General features: G+C 40.7%; 3 protein-coding genes across 3 annotated transcripts; all 3 read right to left on the minus strand.

The window, feature by feature from the left end:
- Positions 1-2,032: 2,032 nt before the first annotated feature.
- Positions 2,033-2,584, minus strand: TMEM217B (transmembrane protein 217B). The gene has a single exon (XM_055330378.1). It carries the CDS (start codon positions 2,582-2,584, stop codon positions 2,033-2,035), a length of 552 nt encoding a protein of 183 aa, XP_055186353.1.
- Positions 2,585-3,448: 864 nt separating this feature from the next.
- LOC129513159 (small nuclear ribonucleoprotein G-like) lies at positions 3,449-3,676 on the minus strand. The gene has a single exon (XM_055330925.1). The coding sequence runs from the start codon at positions 3,641-3,643 to the stop codon at positions 3,449-3,451; it is 195 nt and encodes a 64-aa protein (XP_055186900.1). The 5' UTR covers positions 3,644-3,676.
- A 12,508-nt stretch (positions 3,677-16,184) lies between these two features.
- Positions 16,185-16,763, minus strand: TMEM217 (transmembrane protein 217). Its single transcript, XM_055330379.1, has one exon. It carries the CDS (start codon positions 16,761-16,763, stop codon positions 16,185-16,187), a length of 579 nt encoding a protein of 192 aa, XP_055186354.1.
- Between the last annotated feature and the right edge of the window lie 4,550 nt (positions 16,764-21,313).

Below are 21,313 nucleotides of genomic sequence, written 5' to 3' on the forward strand. Positions count from 1 at the left end.
TGAGCTCAGGATTGGGCAGTGTGGAGACCACCTTACCAAGAGCAGACTTGGTGGACTGGAATGGGTTCTCAAGAGAATGGGAAGCTGGGATGGGGAGGCCGACAGGCCACACTTTGAGGAGTCCTAGTGTAGAGGGGCGCACAGCCTTTATCTGATCCTCTTAAGCTTCCTGGCATCAGGTAACTCTTAGCTGATTCTTGGGATTCTGTGTCCCTCTCCACGTCTTCTGCACATGGGTCTCCAGTCAGCCAGCTTCCCCACCATGCCACCCCAGCTGAGATGGGGGATTAGAGCCTGAAGTCAGCTCATGTTTTATTTTTTGTTTCTGGTACCAGACAACGCACGCCTTGTGAGACTAGGGCGGCGACGCACACTATGAGTCCTCAGTCATCAATCAGCTCCAGGCTCCCTAAATCCCTCATCAGCCGCCCCTAGAGGATCTGGTCGGGAAGGCAAACAGCACTAATCAAAAGCTTATTGCTGACTGCCATCTGGTGGTCATGTTAGGTACTGGCCTGCGTCCAAATCTGGTACTCGCAGGGCGGTGGGAAGAATTGAGTGAATTATTAGAATAGCACCGGGCACTTACTGTGTTTGGTAAAAGTGGGCTACAGTCACTATGCTCGTGGTTTGGAGGAGTGGGATTAAAATAAATGTGTCCCTTGGCTTCACCTCCAACATATTTGGAATGAAAAAGAAATATCCTAAAAGGAGGTCCCTCTTTTTTATCTTGGTAAAGATGAGTGCTTCAGGAAACCAACATGTTGTGTGTGTGTGTGTGTGTATATATATATATATATATATATATATATATATATATATATATATATATATATATATATTCGGATGATCTAGAATCAAATCCTGCTTTTGCTACCATGCGACCTCAGTCACATCACTTAAGTGCCTTGAGTCTCAGTTTCATCAAGCCGTAAAATGGGAGCATTAGAATTAAAATGACTCGGGCAGCCTGGGTGGCTCAGCAGTTTAGCGCCGCCTTCAGCCCAGGGCCTGATCCTGGAGATCCGGAATCGAGTCCCACGTCGGGCTCCCTTGCATGGAGCCTGCTTCTCCCTCTGCCTGTCTCTTTCTCTCTCTCTCCCTCTCTCTCTCATGAATAAATAAATAGATAAATTTAAAAAAAAGAATTAAAATGACTGGTACTGAATGTAAAGATGCTCTCCTTTAGTTAACAGTAGTGGCATACTAGCTCTCAACACTGGGAGTGTATTGCTCTAAATAGTGATTCTTGGGGCACCTGGATGGCTCAGTTGGAAGAGCGTGTGACTCTTGATCTCAGGGTCCTGGGTTTGAGCCCTGCATTGGGTGTAGAGATTACTAAAAAAATAAAAATAAAGAAATATATAATAAAATAGTGGTTCTCAATTGGGGGCAATTTTGTCCTCCCAGGGAACATTTGGCAACACCTGCAGATATTTTTGGTTGTCACACGTGTGAGGGGATACTATCTAGTGGGAAGAGGTCACAGATGCTGCTGCATCCTCTAATGCAGGGAACAGCTCCATACAGGACAGAATTTTCCAGTCCAAAATGTCAATAGTCCTAAAATGGAAAAAAATCCTGGAGCTTTCTTAAATGAGGATTCTTCTTACTATGTTATGGACCAATAGGAGGAAGTGCTTTCCAAAAAGTATGAGAGAAGCAGAGTGATACATGAAGCTGGAAAGAGATTCTTTCTGCAATTAAATGCAGGAGCAAAATGAGGCTTCAAATGAGGTTTCAAAAATTAGAAACTAGGGACATGCAGAGAGGAGGGGATCATGAGAAGTAATAGCATACATCAGTAAGAGGGTTAAGCAAGAACAAAGGCAGTATATAATAAAAAGCTAAAACAAGTCACAAACACATGCACAATAATTGATCCATGCAACCCACCCTCCCCCAAGAATAGTTGTAAATAATACTCAAGAACCCTGAAAAGGTAAGCAAAACCAACAGAATCAACAGGCAGGAAGAAGGGGAGCTATTGCCGGGAGCATGGTCCCTCTCTTTCTCTTCTTCCTGGCACAGTTCAGTTTAACTTGCGGTACAATGTTCCCATCCCAACAGGTGACCATGAATCGACTGTACAGATGGAGGAGTGCCTGCGGCGGCCTATCTTACTTAAAGTCTTAGGGTCCTTGTAAAGGATGTAGATATGCTTAGAGATGAAAGGCAGGGAGAAGAAGTGCAGAAGCATATGGGAGATTTGGAAGATCAAGTTCAGGTAACTCAGCTCCTTGAACTGCTCTTTGATGATCCCGTTGATGAGTATGACCATGGAGAAGTTGATGAGCTCATAGGTGACGATCCACACAGCATAGCACAGCAGCCCCACGTAGTTGTTCATGCGGATGCAGTAGAGAAGGAACACGCTGAACAGGATGGTCATGGTAGATAAGACAATGCTGATAGACTTCTTCTGGATCATGATCCAAGATATTACCTCTGATTTTGTGTCCATGTAGATGTTGATTTTTTCCTCGTAGCCAATGGATGTAATGTGGTTCAAGTCAAAGATGAGGAACTGGATGGTGTTAAGGACAGAGAAGATGCCCACCAGAAGAGAGATCGTCTTGTTCATTTGATATGTGTTTTACCACAGCATCTGCTACAGAAAAAAAAAATGGAGATGCATCACAAGATGGTAGAGTTAGCCCTAGAGAAATTCCTTGAGCCACTGATGTAAATGGGAAAGCTAAGAGTAAGTTGGTTTATGGACAGGCAATGGGCCCAAGGTCAAGGGACATAGCATCTGGCCCCAGCTCTGGCCTAACTAGCTATGGGTGACCAAGTTACTGGCAAGTGAGGGCATCATAGGCCCAAGACACTCCTTAGGGAGCTCCCAGCTCTGCTATTTCAGAGGCAGCTATGCTTTATTTATTTATTTTTTGACCATTATAAAAGTTTAACAAAAAAGTTCACTATGAAAATGCAGGCGGGGGATCCCTGGGTGGTGCAGCGGTTTGGCGCCTGCCTTTGGCCCAGGGCGCGATCCTGGAGACCCGGGATCGAATCCCACGTCGGGCTCCCGGTGCATGGAGCCTGCTTCTCCCTCTGCCTATGTCTCTGCCTCTCTCTCTCTCTCTCTGACTATCATAAATAAATAAAAATTTAAAAAAAATTAAAAAAAAAAAAAAGAAAATGCAGGCGGGGCAGCCCCGGTGGCCTGCTGTTTAGCGCCACTTTCCTCCGGGGGTGTGATCCTGGAGACCCCGGATAGAGTCCCACGTCGGGCTACCTGCCTGGAGCCTGCTTCTCCCTCTGCCTGTGTCTCTGCCTGTGTCTCTGCCTCTCTCTCTCTCTCATGAATAAATAAATAAAATCCTTTTTTTTAAAAAAAGAGAAAAAATGCAGGCGACCTGATTCTTGTATTGTAGTAAAACAGATACTATGGACAGGGGACATGTGGAAGCAGTTGATTTCTTCTGATGGACATACACATTGTTTATACTCGTTCCAAGCCTTCTAACATAATGATGCTATTCCCTCGTATTACCACCATTCCGATATTGTTCTGTTGTCCACTAGTTGCCATCTCCACACATTCATCTATCACAAGATTCATCAATGGATCAAATCCTTGCAATATGCCTTGGACATGTCTGCCACCATTTAATTTCAATGATAATTTCTTGTCCATAAATTTTTTTCAACTTGGGAGGTTGAGAGCTTTGCTCAAGGCATTTACTCAGCGAGCTCAAAGATCGGCAGCTATGCTTTAAAGTGGTAAAAAGTGTGCGCCCTTCAGTGAAAGGTTTGTGGGAATTAGGAAGCTCCTCTATCTGGAATGATGATGGAATCAGTTCTGGGCTCTTCTCTGGGATATTTGTTTCTCTGAAGTCAGAAAACTAGCATAGCTCCTCAAGGGACTGGAATCATCTCTGATTTTTTTTTTTTTTTTGGTCAGGAGCAATTGTTTTATTGTGATAAAATATACATGACATAAATTTTTACTATTTTACCCTTTTCAAGTGACATTAAGTACATTCACATTGTTGTGCAACCATCACCATCACCCATCTCCAGACATTTTAATATTCCCTAAGAAAAAATCCTGTACATATCAAATGCTAACTCCTCATTCCCCTCCCTGTAGCCCTTGTTAACCACCATTCTACCTTCTATCTCTATGAGTTTCTTTCTTTTCGTGGTTTCTTTCTTTTTCTTCTTTTGCAGATGTCTCTATAAATGTTACTACTCTCAAGTACCTCATATAAGTGCAATCATACAGTATCTGTCCTTTTGTGCCTAACTTGTTTCATTTAGCATAATGTTTTTCAAGTTCATCCCAAGTATTTTTTGAAAGACTTATTTATATATACGAGAGAGAGAGGGTATACGAGTGATAACTAGGGGGACGGACAAGGGGAAAGAATCTTCCAGTAGACTCCCCACTGAGCACAGAGCCTGATGCAGGGCTCCATCCCACAACCCATGAGATCATGACCTGAGCCTAAACCAACAGTAGGACGCTTAACTGACTGAGCCACCCTGGTACTCCCAATATTCTTATGCTTCATTCCCTACTATCCTCACAACTCTGTGTGACTCCAGAGTTTAGTCCTTGATCCACAAACCTCTTGCTGCACAGCAGGTCCAGGAGGATCCCAGGTGGGGTGTGGAAGAGGCCATGTGTTGGCTGGCAGAGAGCTGCACTGATCCTTCCCTGTCCCCACCAAGCAAACCACACTTTGTCCCTGTTCACAGAGCAGCTTCCAGAGCAGCCACATTCCATGGTGTACCCTCCTTCACCTCTCAGAAAGAGGGCCCCAAACCACACGGGCTTATTCCTTGTTTTAAGATTGTTTTTGCAGATTTCAAGCCGTTGTCTTTATAAATCCCATTGGTTCTTTATTGCTGCTGCCCCAGCCTTGGTTTTAGCCTTTCCTGTAACACCGCCCTCCTGGTCACTGTAAAAACTGCCTAAATTCTCTTCCTGTCTCCAGTCGTATTCCTCTGGTGCCTTCTAGTCACCCAGCATTCACTCAGCAAACATCTATTGAGCATTAGCTATGTGCTGGGTACTGAGCTTGGTACTAGAAATGCACAGGTAAAGAGTCTGGTGAGGAAGCTAGATAAAAAAACAACAAAAAAAGCAAAGCAAATGTTTAAAAAGATTTATTTATTTATGCATGAGAGACACACACAGAGAGAGAGGGAGAGAGAGAGAGAGAGAGAGAGGTAGAGACATAGGCAGAGGCAGAAGCAAGTTCCATGCAGGGAGCCCAGTGTGGGACTCATCCCAGATCCTGGGATCACCCCCTGAGCCAAAAGCAGACACTCAACTGCTGAGCCACCCAGGTGTCCCTAAAATTTTTTTAAGGAAAAGAAAATTTACAATGCCTTGTGATAAATGCTGTGGAGGAGGTGATCCAATGGCCTCAAGATGTAGCAAGATCTAATCCAGAATCACTGTATTGTACACCTGAAACTAATATAATATTCTATGTCAATTCAGTAGAATTAAAAGAAAAACTTTAAAAATAAAAGATCTAATCCAGAATGGGAATCAGGGGGGAGGAGGCAATCATTAAGCTTGTGTCTTAGATGATGTGGCCAATAACTGGGTGGAAAAGGGGGAGACTTCACCTCTGGCAAAGTGGACAGCATCCAGCTAGGCAGAGACAGGCAAAAGCCATTTGGGAAACAGCAAGTTTGATGTGGTTTAAGCAGAGGGGTAGGCTACAGGGGATGGCAGGGTTCAGAAGAGTAAGGAGACTTACCTGCCATATGGAAGTTTCTATGGAAGGCAATGAGAGGCCTGAAAGGGTTTTACAGATGTGTGTGTATGTGTGTGATGATCTGATTTGCATTTTAGAAAAATCTTTCTTGCTGGTTTAGGGACCATGGGTCAGAAAGGAGGCTGGAATGGAAGCAGGCAGAGCAGTTGAGAGACTTAAAGGAAATGGTGAGGCAACATGAGGTGTTGGGGCACTGCATTCTGAGCCTGGGGCATGGAAAAGGACAGAGGGAGAGAGAAGCTGACTCCCTGCTGAGCAGGGAGCCCAATGCAGGGCTTGCTCCTAGGACCTTAGGATCATGACCTGAACTGAGGGCAGAACTGAAGGCAACTGGATGAGCACCCAGGTGCCCTGTCTTTACTGTTTAAAAGAGTGTCTTTAGGTTTGAATTTCTCCATGCTCTGTTGTAAATAAATCCAGTTCCTTTGGGAAAAGATTACCAACATCTGTTTTATGGCTTAGTTCTCCCCATCTCAGCCAAAATTTCTGAGCCACAGCTTTGGAACTGTGAGTGGGGAGAATTATATTCTTCTGTCTTAGTGATACTCCTACATTAGGAGCTGAATGCTCTGTTTGGGAAGGAAGAGATCTGGATAAACAAAATGTAGTATACACGTGCAATGAAATATTACTCAACCTTAAAAAGGAAGAAAATTCTGACACATGCTACAACATGGATGAACCTTGAGGATGTTATGCTTAGTGAAATAAACCAGTCAAAAAAGGACAAAAGTTGTTTGATTTCACTTACACGAGATAGCTAGAGTAGTCAATTCATAGAGACAGAAAGTAGGATGTTGGTTGCCAGGGGCTGAGGGGAGAGGATGGGAGCTATTGTTTTATGGTTATAGAGTTTCAGTTTTGCAAGATAAAAAGACTCCTGGAGATCTGTTGCATAACAATGTGAATGGACTTAACACTATTAGACTCAAAACTTAAAAATGGTTATGACGGTAAATTTTATGTTATGTATATTTTACTACAATTTAAAAAATAAAATTATTTACATCTTAAGTGAAAATGAAGTAATCTTTTTCAGACATAGAAAAGCTGAAAGAATTAATCAGCAGTAGCCCTGCATTATGAGAAATGTTAAAGGAAGTCCTTCTGGCAGAAGAAAGATACCTGGTAGAAATCTGGATCTATACAAAGGAACAAATAACTGTGGAAATGGTAATATATGGGTAAATATAAAAATAGAAAATAAAGATGTTTTTCCTTGTTATTTAAAGCTATTTGAAAGATAATTTAAGGGCACCTGGGTGGCTCAGTTGGTTAAGTGTCTGCTTTCTGCTCAGGTCATGATCCTAGGGTCCTGGGATTGAGTCCCACATCAGGCTCCCTGCTCAGGGGGGAGCCTGCTTTGCCCTCTCCTTCTGCCCCTCCCCCGGCTTGTGCTCTCTCTCAAATAAATAAATAAAATCTTTAAAAAAAGATAATTTAAGCAAAGATAATAACAATATATGATGAGGTTTATAGAAGTGTAATATATAATAATGATAGCACAAATAGGAGAGGAAAATTGGAAGTGTACTGTTATAAAGTTCTTATATTATATGTGAAGAGGCATTATATCACCTGAAAGTAGTCTATTGTAAGTTAAGGCTCTTTACATGAGCTCTAGAACAGCCACTAAAATACACAATGAAGAGTTACACATAGATATTTGACAAAGGAGATAAAATGAAACCATAGCAACATCAAATTAATCCAAAAGAAGGTAGGGACACCTGGGTGGCTCAGTGGTTGAGTGGCTGCCTTTGGCTCAGGGTGTGATCTTGGAGTCCTGTGATGGAGTCCTGCATTGAGCTCCCTGCATGGAGCCTACTTTTCTCTCCGCCTGTGTCTCTACTTCTCTCTGTATGTCTCTCATGAATAAATAAATAAAATCTTAAGAAAAAATCCAAAAGAAGGTAAAAAAAAAAAGGGGAGGAAAAGAAACAGAGAATAGATAGGACAAATAGAAAACACATAATAAGATGGCAACTAAATGTAAATGACCTAAATACTTCAATAAAACGCAGAGGTTGTAAGATTGGATAAAAAAGGAAGACCCAGGGACACCTGGCTGGTTCAGTCAGTAGAGTATGCAACTTTTGATTTCAGGGCTGTGAGTTTGAGCCCATGTTGGGGATAAGTTTACTTAAAAAATAGAAAAAGAAAAAAAGGAAGGGAGCCTGGGTGGTTAGGTCAGGTGAATGTCTGACTTCAGCTCAGGTCATGATTCCAGGTCTAGGATTGAGCCCCCCCATGTTGGGCTCCCTGCTCAGTAGGGAGCCTGCTTCTCCTCCCTCTGCCTGCTGCTCTCTCTGCTTATGCTCTCTCTTTCTCTCTGTCAAATAAATAAATAAACAAACAAACAAACAAACAAAAATAGTACATAAGAAAAAGGAAGACCTAACAATATACTGCCTATAGGAAGCATACTTTATATACAAAAACATCAATTGCCTGGAAAAAAAAAAGAGAGATGGGAAAAGATATACTATGTCAACACAAATCAAAAGAATTTGATTTGTCAAATTCTCACTGGAGTGGCTGCATTAATATCAAATAAAGAAAATTTCAGGGCAAGGAATAATCTCAGGAATAAAGAAATCATTTCATAATGATAAAGGGGTCAATTCATCAGAAGGATATAACAATTCCAAACATTTATATACCCACTAGCAGAGTTTCAAATTACTTGAAGCAAAAATGGATAGAATTATAAAGAGAAATAGACAAATCCATAATTATAGTCAGCAATTTGAATACACCTCTTTCAGTAATTAATAGAACAAGTACAGAAAATTAGAAAAGATATCAAAAGATTTGAACAGTACTATCAACCAACTTGATCTAAATGACATTTGAAGAACATTGCACCTAATAATAGCAGAATAAATATTTTTTCAAGGATCACATGAAACAGTTACAAGATAGAACTTATTCCGGGTCATAAAGATATTTTCAATAAATTTAAAATGATTTAAATAATAACTGTAGGGGGATCCCTGGGTGGCTCAGTGGTTTAGTGCCTGTCTTCGGCCCAGGACATGATCTTGGAGTCCCAGGATCAAGTCCCACATCGGGCTCCCTGCATGGAGCCTGCTTCTCCCTCTGCCTGTGTCTCTGCCTCTCTGTGTCTCTCATGAATAAATAAATAAAATCTTTAAAAAAAATCATAACTGGGGATCCCTGGGTGGCGCAGCGGTTTGGCGCCTGCCTTTGGCCCAGGGCGTGATCCTGGAGACCCGGGATCGAATCCCACGTCGGGCTCCCGGTGCATGGAGCCTGCTTCTCCCTCTGCCTGTGTCTCTGCCTCTCTCTCTCTCTGTGTGTGCATGACTATCATAAATAAATAAAAAAAAATCATAACTGTATATTCTCTGATCATATTGAAATTAAATTAGAAATTAATAATAGAAAGCTTTCTGAAAAATCCTCAAATATTGAAACAGAGTAGCACATTTATAGATAATCCATAGATCAAAGAAAAAATCAAAAGGAAATTAGAAAGTATTTTTAACTGACTGAAAATGAAATACAACATGTCAAAATTTATGTGAAGCCATTAAGATAGCACTTGGGGGAAATTTTATAGTACCAAGTGCCTATATTAGAAAATAAGTAAGGTCTTGAATCAATGACCTCAGCTTCTAGGTTAAGAAAAGTATAAAAAAGAAGAGCAAATTAAAGTAAGTAGAAGAAGGAAAATAATAAATATCACAGTGGAAATCAATGAGACATAAGACAGAAAAAGGAAGAGATAAAATCAATGAAACCAAAAGTTGGTATCATTAAAAACCTAAAACCTCTAGTTAGACTGATCAGAAAAGAAAAAGAGGAAAAAACACAAATTAACAAAATCAGAAATGAGAGCAGTGACTTCACTGTATATTCTATGGATCATAAGGGAATATTATGAACAGCTTTATGGCAATTAACTTGACAACTTAGATAAAACGGGCAAATTAAAAGACACAAACTAGAGGCAGTTGTGTAGCTCAGTCAGTTAAACATCTGCCTTCAGTTCAGATTGTGATCCCAGGGTTCTAGGATAGAACCCTGAGTCCGGCTAGGTGCTCAGTAGGGAGCCTGTGTCTCCCTCTGCCCCTTCCCTTGCTTGTGCTTTCTCTCTCTTTAAAACAATAAATAGGGATCCCTGGGTGGCGCAGCGGTTTGGCGCCTGCCTTTGGCTCCGGGCGCGATCCTGGACACCCGGGATCGAGTCCCATATCGGGCTCCCGGTGCATGGAGCCTGCTTCTCCCTCTGCCTGTGTCTCTGCCTCTCTCTCTCTCTCTCTCTCTCTATCATAAATAAATAAATTTAAAAAAAATTAAAAAAAATAAAATAAAACAATAAATAGAAATAAGAAAGAAAGAAAGAAAGAAAGAAGAAAGAAAGAAAAGAAAAGAAAGAAAGAAAGAAAGAAAAAAAGAAAGAAAATCTTTAAAAAAAGACACAAACTAGTAAAGCTTACTCAAGAAAAAATAGATGATGCTTGTAGTCCTATATCTGTTTTTGTTTGTTTGTTTTAAAGATCTTATTTATTTATTCATGAGAGACAGAGACAGAGAGAGAGAGAGAGGGAGGGAGAGGCAGAGAGAGACACAGGCAGAGGGAGAAGCAGGCTCCATGCAGGGAGCCCAACGTGGGACTGGATCCGGGGCTCTAGGATCGTGCCCCAGGCCGAAGGCAGGTGCTAAACCACTGAACCACCCAGGGATCCCTGTTTGTTTGTTTTTTAATTGAATTTGTAATTTAATACTTCCCACAAAGAAAATTTACTGCTGAATCCCACCAAGCATTTAAGGAAGAAATACATACCGATTATATATAAACTTTTAAAGAAAATTGAAAAGGAAGAAATACTTTCTATTAAGCAATCATGACTCTGATACCAAAATTTGATGAAGACATTATAAGAAAAGAAAACTACGACAGATATCCCCTATGAACATCGATTAAAAAATTCTAACCAAAATTGAACAAATTGAATCTCACACTCTATAAAAAAGATTATACACCATGACCAAGTAGAGTTTATTCCAGGAATATTCATGTTGGCTTTTTTTTTTAAGATTTTATTTATTTATTCATGAGAGACACAAAGAGGCAGAGACATAGACAGATGTGGGTGGGACTCTATTCCCAGACCCGGGATCAGGCCCTGAGCCAAAGGCAGACGCTCAATCGCTGAGCCACCCAGGTGTCCCATCATGTTTGGTTTAACGTTTGGAAATATATCAAAATAATTTACCATATTAATAATCTAAAAAATAAAAGACCATGTGATCATGTCATGCAGAAAAAACATTTGACAGTATGAAACATTTGTTTGTGATTTTAAACATCTTTAGCAAACTAGGAATAGAAGAGAACTTTCTCAGGAGGCTTGGGTGTCTCAGCGGTTGAGTGTCTGCCTTTGGCTCAGGGTGTGATCCTGCAGTCCCGGGACTGAGTCCCAAATCAGGCTCCCTGCCTGGAGCCAGCTTCTCCCTCTGCCTCTGTCTCTGCCTCTCTCTTTCTCTCTCTCTGTCTCTCATGAATAAATAAATTAAAAAAATTTTTTTTAAAGAGAACTTTCTCAACTTGATATAAAACATCTATGAAAAGTCTACAGCTAACACCTAAATTAATGGAGAAAGACTGAATGTTTCCCCTCTAAAATCCAGAACAAAACAATAATGTCCCTTCTTGGGGTGCCTGGCTGGCTCAGTCAGTGGAGTGTGCAACTCTTGATGTTGGGGCTGTGGGATCAAGATCCATGTTTGGTGTAGAAATTACTTAAAAAATAAAATCTTTAGGGGTAACTTGGTGGCCAGTCAGTTAATCATCTGATTCTTGACCTCACCTCAGGTCTTGATCTCAGGATTGTGAGTTCAGGCCTAACATGGAGCCTACTTTAAAGTCAATTAATCAATCATCTTTAAAAAAAATAACGTCCTTTCTCTCTACTTCTACTCAACATTGTCCTGGGAAATGCTAGCCTGTATAGTAAGGCAAGGGGAGGAAGCAGTAAAACTGTCATTATTTGCAGACAATATTGATTGACTACGCAGAAAATCTACAAAAATGTTACTTGACCTAATACATGAGTTTTGCAGTATTGGAGGATAAAATATCAATGTACAAAAAATAATTTTATTTCTATATCCTAACAACAATCAGAATTGAAATTTAAGAAGTAATACCATTTACAATAGCATAAAAGATAGATAAATCTGACAAAAGATGTGAAAGACTTGTGAGCATTGAAAACTACAAAGTATTGCTGAGAGAAATTAAAGAAGACTTAGTGAATGAAGAGAGATACTGCTCTCATGGGTTAGAAGACTCAATACTGTTAAGATGTCAATTCTTCCCCAGTTGATCTACAGAGATTTAATGTAATCCCAATCAAATTCCTAGCAGGCATTTAAAAAAAAAGGTTTTATTTTTTATTTTTATTTTTTGAGAGAGAGAGACAGAATACAAGCAGGAGGAGGGGCAGAGGGAGAGGGAGAGGCAGACTTCTCGGTGAGCATGAGGCATGATGTGGGGTTCTATCCTATGACCCCAAAGTTAGACCCCCAACTGACTGGACCTCAGCACCCCACAGCAGGTTTTTAAAAAATTTTTTTGAAGATTTAATTTATTTAATTGACAGAGAGAGTGAGCAAACACAAGCAGGAGGAGCAGCAGGTAGAAGGAGAGGGAGAAGCAGTCTCCCCCCTGCCCCCCAGCAAAGAGCCCATTGCAGGGTTATATCCCAGGGTCCCTGGATCATGACCTGAGCCAAAAGCAAATGCTTAACCAACTGAGCCACCCAGGAGCCCCAGGAGGCATTTTTTTAAATAAAAATTTTAAGCTCATTCTAAATTCATATGGAAATGTAAAGGACCTAGAATAGTCAAAACAATTTTGCAAAAAAAAAAAATACAGTTAGGGGATGCCTGGGTGGTGCAGAGGTTGAGTGCCTGTCTTTGGCTTGGGGCGTGATCCTGGAGTCCCAGGATTGAGTCCCACATCGAGCTTTCTGCATGGAGCCTGCTTCTTTCTCTGCCTATGTCTCTGCCTCTTTCTCTGTCTCTCATGAATAAATAAATAAAATCTTAAAAAAAATATAGTTGGAGGGATGTGATTTAAAAACTTATAAAGCTACCATAATCAAGGCAGTGTGGCATGCGCATAAAGACAGACAAATAGATCAACAGAATAAAATAGGATCCAGAAATAGGTATGTGTCTGTATCAATTCAGTAGAGAAAGGATAAACTTTGTAACAATTAGTGTTGGAACAATCAGATAACCAGGAGCAAAAAAAGTGAACTTTGATCTATATCTCTCACCATATATAGAAAAAAATAACTCAAAAGAGATTTATAAGGATGTTTGGCTGTTTCAGTGTGTAGAACATGCAGCTCTTGATCTCAGGGTTATAAGTTTGAGCTCCATGTTGGGTGTAGAGATTGCTTAAAAATAAAATCTTTTTTTTTAATAAAATCTTTTTTAAAAAGAGAGAAAACCTTTATGATCTTGAGATAGGCAAAGATTTCCTATATATGATAAACAAAAGTGAGATCCATAAAAGAACAAATTGTTCAATTGGACTTCACTGAAATTATAAATCTCTGCTTTTCACAAGACACTAAGTAAATGAAAAGACAAGGCACAAATGGGGAAAAAATGTACTAATCATATATCTGGTAAAGAACTTATATCCAGATAACATAAAGAACTTCCAAAACTCAATAATAAAAAACGAACAACCTCTTTTTTTTTTTAAGTAAGCTCCATGCCCAGTGTAGGATTTGAACTCATGATCTACTCATATAGATCAAGGGTTGCATGCTCTACCAATCAAGCCAGTCAGGTGTCCCCACATCCTAATTTTAAATTTGTTTTTATTTTTATATATTTTTAAAATATTTTATTTATTTATTCATGAGAGACACGCACACAGAGAGAGAGAGGCAGAGACACAAGCAGAGGGAGAAGCAGACTCCAGGCAAGGAGCCTGATGTGGGACTCGATCCAGGGACCGAGATCACTCCCTGAGCCGAAGGCAGACCCTCAACCTCTGAGCCACCCAGGTGTCCCAAAGATTTAATTTATTTATTTGAGAAAGAAAGCACGAATGGAGAGGGACAAAGGAAGAGGGAGAATCAGGCTTCCTGAGCTCAGAGCCCGACATGGGGCTCAATCCCGGGACTCCAGGATCATGACCTGGGCTGATGGCAGATGCTTAACCAAATGAGCCACCCCAGTGCCCACCCTCATTTTTTAAAATGGACAAAAGAGGGATACCTGGCTGGCTTAGTTGGAAGAGTGTATGACTCTTGATCTCAGCGTTGTGAGTTCAAGCCCCACATGTGTGTAGGGATTACATTAACAAATAAACAAACATGGACAAACAAAAAAATAACATGGACAAAAGATTTGAGCAGACACCTTACCAAAAAAGATAGGATGCTAAATAAGCACATGAAAAGATGCTCAACATCATTCTCCATGAGAGAAATGCAAGTTAAAAACTATGATGAGATACCACTATATACCCATTAGAATGGCTAAGATGAAAATTTATTGTCTGTACTAAGTGCTTGCAAAGATGTGAAGGGACTGAAATTCTTATACACTGCCAAGGGGAATAGGAAATGGTACAGCCACTCTGGAAGAAAGTTTGCCATTTTCTTAAGAAGTTAAAGTGGTATTCATGCAAGATAAATGAAATCTTAAGTCCATACAAAGTCTTGTACACAAATGTTTATAGAGTTCTTACTCATAACTGCCCCAAACTGCAAATCTGTAGATGTTCTTCAATGGGCAAATGGATAAGTGAACCATGGTATATTCATGCCATGGCATACTACTCAGCAATAAAGAATGAACTCTCAATATACCTAACAACACAGATGAAAAACTTTAAAACATTTTATTTATTTATTTTAGAGAAAGAGAGAGCGAGAACAGGCATGTGTGAGCAGGGGAAGGAGCAGAGAAAGAGGTACACGCTGACTCTGTGCTGAGGACTTGGAGCCTGACAGGGGGCTTGATCCTATGACCCTGAGATCATGACCTGAACTGAAATCAAGAGTCAGACACTTAACAGACTGGGCCACCTAGGTACCCCACAACATAAGTGAGTCTTTTTTTTCTTTAAAGATTTTATTTATTCATAAAAGACACACAGAGAGAGGGGCAGAGACATAGGCAGAGGGAGAAGCAGGCTCCTTGCAGGGAGTCTGATGCAGGACTTGATCCCAGGACCCCAGGATCATAACCTGAGCTGAACACAGACGCTCAACCACTGAGCCACCCAGGTGCCCCAACATGAGTGAATCTTACAGGTATCAGGCTAAGTGAAAGAAACCAGACAAAAAAAAAAAAAAAGAGTGCATACTATATGATTCCATTTATGTAAGATTTTAGAAAATGCAAACTAATATATAATGACATCGACTCAGTGCCTTGAGATGGTAGAGGGTGGTTCAGGAAGGGGAGGGAGGCAGGGATTAAGAGGAAACTTTTGGGGGTGATATGTTTAGGAATTCAGTTGTGACTGTTTCACTGGAATATACTTATATCAAAACGTATTAAACTATATATTTTAAACGTGCAGTTTATTATGTTAAATATACTTCAGAAAGCTATTAAATAAACACTTAACATAATGCCTAATGTTTGAAGCAGAAATTTGCTCAATTTGTCTTCCATCCTGGTTTAAACTGCTTCTGACAGTTTCTGAAACTGAATACAACGTGATGTTTGATGATCTATGACAATGTGTAGTCTTGTGCTGTCTTATATGATTGGCTTATTAAGTCATCAGTGGGGATTTCATTTCTTCCACTAAACTACAAAATCCTCAAGGTTAGGCTTTGTATCTTGTACTTTTTTGTATTCTCCCACTAAATCCAGCATAGTTACAGACAGAAAAGTTTAACAAATGACTTTTGGTTAACCAAGTGCATTTTGCACTCTGACAAATGTGGGGAGGGAGGGAGGACTCAAGAGAGAAAATGAAGAATGATTTTCTCTATTTTTATTCTTTTATTTATCTGGAATACAGCATAGAGGACATAGGGGGAAAGACCATGACACAAAGCTACCCGAAGGCACCGCAAGGTTGAATAGAGAGCCGACATATACCAAGGTGAAAGGATTGCCAGACCGCAAGGCAGCCTAATTTTATTCCCTTGCCCTCTTTATTTTGACTTCTAAGGTGGTGCTGACCAGAAAAGCAAGGAGGAACTCAAGGGGCAGCTTGATATATAACAATATCCTTTCACTAAATGCCCTCAATGAGCAGGTGGTCCCAGTTGTGATTATAATGACATTCCTCTCCACATTCCCCCCAAAAGGTGGCAGTTCTCTACAGCTGAACAGATCAGCAAAACTGGAAGAGACAGAGCTAGAACTACCATCAGAATCTGGGATTCCTGCCTGTGTGGGGAGAGACAAGGGCAAACATTATTCACTATAGCGGTGGGTAAAGTTGACGATCTTTGATTTCAGTCGTAGGAACTCTCCATTGCCTGTAGAAATACGTCTATTGTAGGAGATTATATTGCCCTGGCTTTGACTTTTATAGATTATGTGGGCATAGGAGATGACATAGAATATCCAGAAACAGTGCATGAATATACGGGACAGCAAGCCAAACCAGCGCAAAGCTCTGACCTCTTCAGTGACAGAGTCATTGTTGGTAAGGATTTGTACTACAATGTTTACAGTTTCATAGAAAATGATCCAGATGATGTAGGTCACCAAGCCCCTGTATATTTGGGCATATACTGAGTATAGGAGGAAGCAGCTGATGATGATGGTAACGAAAGACAGGAAGAAGACAATACTGAAAGTCCAGCAGATGATGAACTGCTTTACCATGACACTTGCACTCTGGGTCTGTAGGTAATTGTCAATGCAGTCATTCCTCCTTATGTACTTCTGTTCAAAGATAAGGTACATGTCGGTGGCCACAATGGTAAAGACCCCTGATAACACGGTGCCCATCCTGGCATTCATCCCAAACCAACGCTGCTGTCTCATGCTGAGATTTTCTGTGAAGACAAATAGTATGCAGGAGAATTCTGATTCCTGCCAATGCGGTAAATTATCAGGCTTTCTGCCTCCAGCCCCAAAATTCACCCTGGAAAAACAATAGAGAGAAATATGGAAACTAGGAAATAAACAGCTTTGGGAAGACAGAAGACTTTAAAAATGCTTGGGAGTGTGAATGAGGAGGAGGGAGTCTGGGAGTCTGGTGGCAAGGAGCAGGTAAATGAGAGAAGTAGTTCTCAACCCTGGCTTCACATTAGAATCGCTGAAAGCACCCATGCCAGGATCCCTGGGTTTAGCACCTGGTTTAGCACCTGCCTTCAGCCTAGAGCGTGATCCTGGAGTCCCAGGGTTGAGTTCCACATCAGGCTCCCTGCATGGAGCCTGCTTCTCCCTCTGTGTCTTTGCCTCTCTCTCTCTCTCTCTCTCTCTCTGTGTGTGTGTGTGTGTGTCTCTTATGAATAAATAAAATCTAAAAAAAAAAAAAAAAAAGAAAGTGCCCAGGCTCTGCCCCAGAACAATTAGAACATTTCCTGAGTTCGACCTAGAAATCAGTGTTTTTCAAAACTTCCCAGTGATTTGCATATGTAGCCAATATTGGAAAGCCTGGAGTAGAAAAGGTAGTTTAAATTATGCTCTTATCTTTTTCAGCATTCCCTTAGGCAACCATTGCTGTACCCTGATGAGGAAAATTGGCTGCACTTGCCAGACCTTGGGTGTCAGTGTCTCAGGAGAAAAATCAGCAGTACAATAGCCCTGCTGGCATGAAGAGTTGGTGAAAACAGGTGGACACCAACTGGCTTTCAGCAATCACTCCTGCACTACATATCAAAACTTAAAGAATACAAAGAAAGGTGTACTTTCAGGGGAAATTTAGAGCTGCAAGTATGGAATAGCCTAATAATAGAAAAGAAAAAGCAATAGTGAGCTGCGGGTTCAACTAAAAAATTTAAGGAAAAACACCCAACCCAATAATAAGAACAACAAAAAATATTAGGGAAAAAAATGAATAAGAAGAACAAGAATCATTGAAAAGGAAATAAAGATAAAGTAGAGGGATTTCTGATTGGTTAGGTTAGGGGCCAACTTGCTTAAAACAACTAAAAATTCTTAATAAAATAGTTTTAAAATATTCTTTTTTAAACAGAGTTTACGTATTTATTTGACACAGAGAGAGAACAAGCAAGCTGAGGGAGAAGCAGGCTCCCCGCTGAGCAGGGATCTTGATGTGGGGCTAGATCCCAGGACCCTGGGATCATGACCTGAGCTGAAGGCAGATGCTTAACTGTCTGAGCCACCCAGGTGCCCCTTAAGATATTCTTAAAAGGACAGAAGAGCTGACAAAGTACAAGGTAAGAAACCAATCTATCGGAGATGAGAAATGGGAGAGGTAAGCAAGCATGGAAGTCAGTTTTGCTCTGAGATATTTACCAATCTGAGCAAACTCTATAGGCTAAGGACAAGTGAAATCAAAGCGGAGATCCACCAAGGTGGGGAATCTATTAGAAAGCCTTCCTTGTATTAGTCGTGGCTCCCTGTGATTAAAGGTGAATCAGAAGTAAGCCTGACTCGCATCATCCCCTCAAGAGATTCAAGAAAGAGAACTTAATGCTACACTGAACATAAGGGGAGAAACTCTCTTTGAGGCGTTGGACCATAGCTAGCCTTTTTGTGGATTTGTAGCCCAAATTATATGAGGTATTCAAAGAAGCTTTTATGGGGCACCTGGGGGCTCAGTTAGTTAAGTATGTGACTTTTTTTTCTTAAGATTTTATTTATTTATTCATGAGAGTCACAGAGAGAGAGGCAGAGACACAGGCAGAGGGGAAGCAGGCTCCCCACAAGGAGCCCAATACAGGACTTGATCCCAGGACCCCGAGATCATGACCTGAGCCAGAGGCAGATGCTCAACCACGGAGCCATCCAGGTGCCCCAAGCATCTGACTCTTGACTTCAGCTCAGGGACAAGGGATCCAGCCCCATGTGGGACTCTGCCCTCCCCCTCTGCCACTCTCTCTCTCTCTCTCTGAAATAAATAAATAGAATCGTAAAAAAAAAATTTTAAGTTACAAATCCAGTTTAAAGTAGTCTAGAGCTGAAACTGTCCCTAAGATCCTGACAGAAGTAAACTCAAATCTTCTCTGGAGGAATTCATCTTTGTGTTGGTCCTCAAAGAATCTCCATCAGCACATTTTCAGGGATGATGACTACTACACAATAAAGAAGAACCAGCACACAAGGAACAAGGCACCACAAATGAGAACCAGCAGAAATAGTGGACAGCAGAAACAGAATTGCAAACATATGAAATTATTTAACAATTACAGTTAATACATTTTTTACATTAAAATTTTAATTTTATTTTTGATTATGGTAAAACACACATAAAATGTATCATCTTAACCATTTTTTAGAGGTTCACTTATTTATTTTAGTAATCTCTACATCCAATGTGGGGCCATCCAAAAATCAAGAGTTGCATTCTCTTCTAACAGAACCACCCTGGTGCCCCACCATTTTAATCATTTTGTAAAAAGATTTAATTAACTAATTAATTTTTTGACAGAGAATGAGAGAGAGCACAAGCAGGCAGAGTAGCAGGCAGAGAGAGAAGCAGACACCCCACCCCTAGCTGAATAGGAAGCCTGATGCAGAGCTAGATCCCAGGACTCTGAGATCATAACCTGAGCTGAAGACAGATGCTTAATCTACTGAGCCACCCAGGCACTCCCCACCCCCCTTTTAAAAAATATTTCTTTATTTCTTTTAGATAGAGAGAGCACAAGCACATGGGGTGGGGCAGAGGGAGAGAGGGGAGAGAAAGAGAGAGAAGCAGACTCCCCACTGAGCACGGAGCCCCACGCAGAGCTTAATTCCACAACCCGGAGACCAGGACTGGAGCCAAAATCAAGAGTCAGATGCTTAATTGACTGAGTCACCCAGGCTCCCTTAACCATTTTTTTAAGTGTGCAGTTCAACAGTGTTAACTATATCCACATTGCTATGCAGCCAATTTCTAGAACTTTTTCATCTTGCAAAACTGAAACTCTATACCCATTAAACAACTCCCTATTTCCCCTCTCCCACAATCTCTGGCAACCACCATTCTACTTTTTTTTTTTTTTCCTGTTAAGTTGGCTCCACATCCAATGTGGAGCTTGAACTCATGACCCTGAGATTCAGAGTCATATACTTTACTGACTGAACCAGCCATCTGCTTTTTGTTTCTATGAATTTTACTACTCTGGATATAGTATGTAATATACCTGGATGTGATAGATCCAAAGTAGTAAAGTGAAATGATACAGTATTTGTCTTTTTGTTTCTGGTTTATTTTATTTAGCATAATTTCTTCAAGGCTCCACTATGTTATAGCTTTTATCAGAATTCCCTTTGATTACAACATTTATAGAAGTAAAAGGCAATATTGAAAATATATGTGGAAATAGGAGACCATGGAAAATAACCTAGCAGAGAGAGAACCAGACAGAATTTCTAGAGATGAAAAACTTAAGACCTGATATTAAAATTTCCATGGGCATATTTGGTAGCAGATTGGACACAGGTGAAACTGTAATTAGTTAAGCAGAAGACAGGTCAGGAGACCTTATCCAGACTGTAATACAGAGAGACAAAAACATAGAGAAAGTGGATGAGAAGTTAAGAGACATAAAGAATATAATCAGATGGTCTGATGAGAGGAAGAGAGGGAGAGAGAAGGAGGATGAAGAAGAGGAGAAGGAGAAGGGGAAGGAGAAGAAAGGAGGAGGAGGAGGAGGAAGGGAGGAAAGGGAAAAATAGGATAGCATATTTGAAGAGGTAATACCTGAGAGTGATATTGTGATTTATTATAAGAAATATATATTTAAGGTGCCTGAGTGGCTCAGTTCGTTAAGCGTCCAACTCTTGGACTCCTGGTTTTGGCTCAGGTCATGATCTCAGGGGTGTGAGATGGAGCTTAAAATTCTCTTTCTCCCTCTCCCTCTGCCCAGCCCTGTCTCTAAAATAATGACTAAATAAATCTTAAAAGAAATATATATTTGGTCTTCATGCCTGGTCCTGGCTTACAGTTCTCCAAACCATTGGAACTTCCTAAGTGTTGAGGCTGATAAAAGTGTCTTTTGTTATGTTAACAAGTTGTCTCTTATACCTCCCTATCTCTCTTCTACATCCCAAAACGTAACTTCCATCTCCTTCCTCTCCCCCACCCCCACCCCACATATACATCTTGACTCAGTCATTGTCTTTCCCATCTCCCTTGCCACCACCAATAGTCCAAGCACCATCATGTCTCCTCTGGGCTTCTGTGACTAATACCACTTGTGAAGTTATAGTCTTGATAGAGCCATGAATGATGATGATATAGTCATATTAGGAGCTGGGGAGGAAAGGCAGTGAGTAGGTATGTAGGGGTAAGAAGTCCTCATCTATCACGATGGGAAACCAACATATAATGTCTAAAAATGATTAATCAAGAAATGTCAATATGGCAATACCTGGGTGGCACAGTCAGAGTAAGCATCCAACTCTTGGTTTCTGCT

This window comes from Nyctereutes procyonoides, unplaced genomic scaffold (assembly GCF_905146905.1).
Source record: "Nyctereutes procyonoides isolate TBG_1078 unplaced genomic scaffold, NYPRO_anot_genome, whole genome shotgun sequence".
Lineage (NCBI taxonomy): Eukaryota > Metazoa > Chordata > Mammalia > Carnivora > Canidae > Nyctereutes > Nyctereutes procyonoides.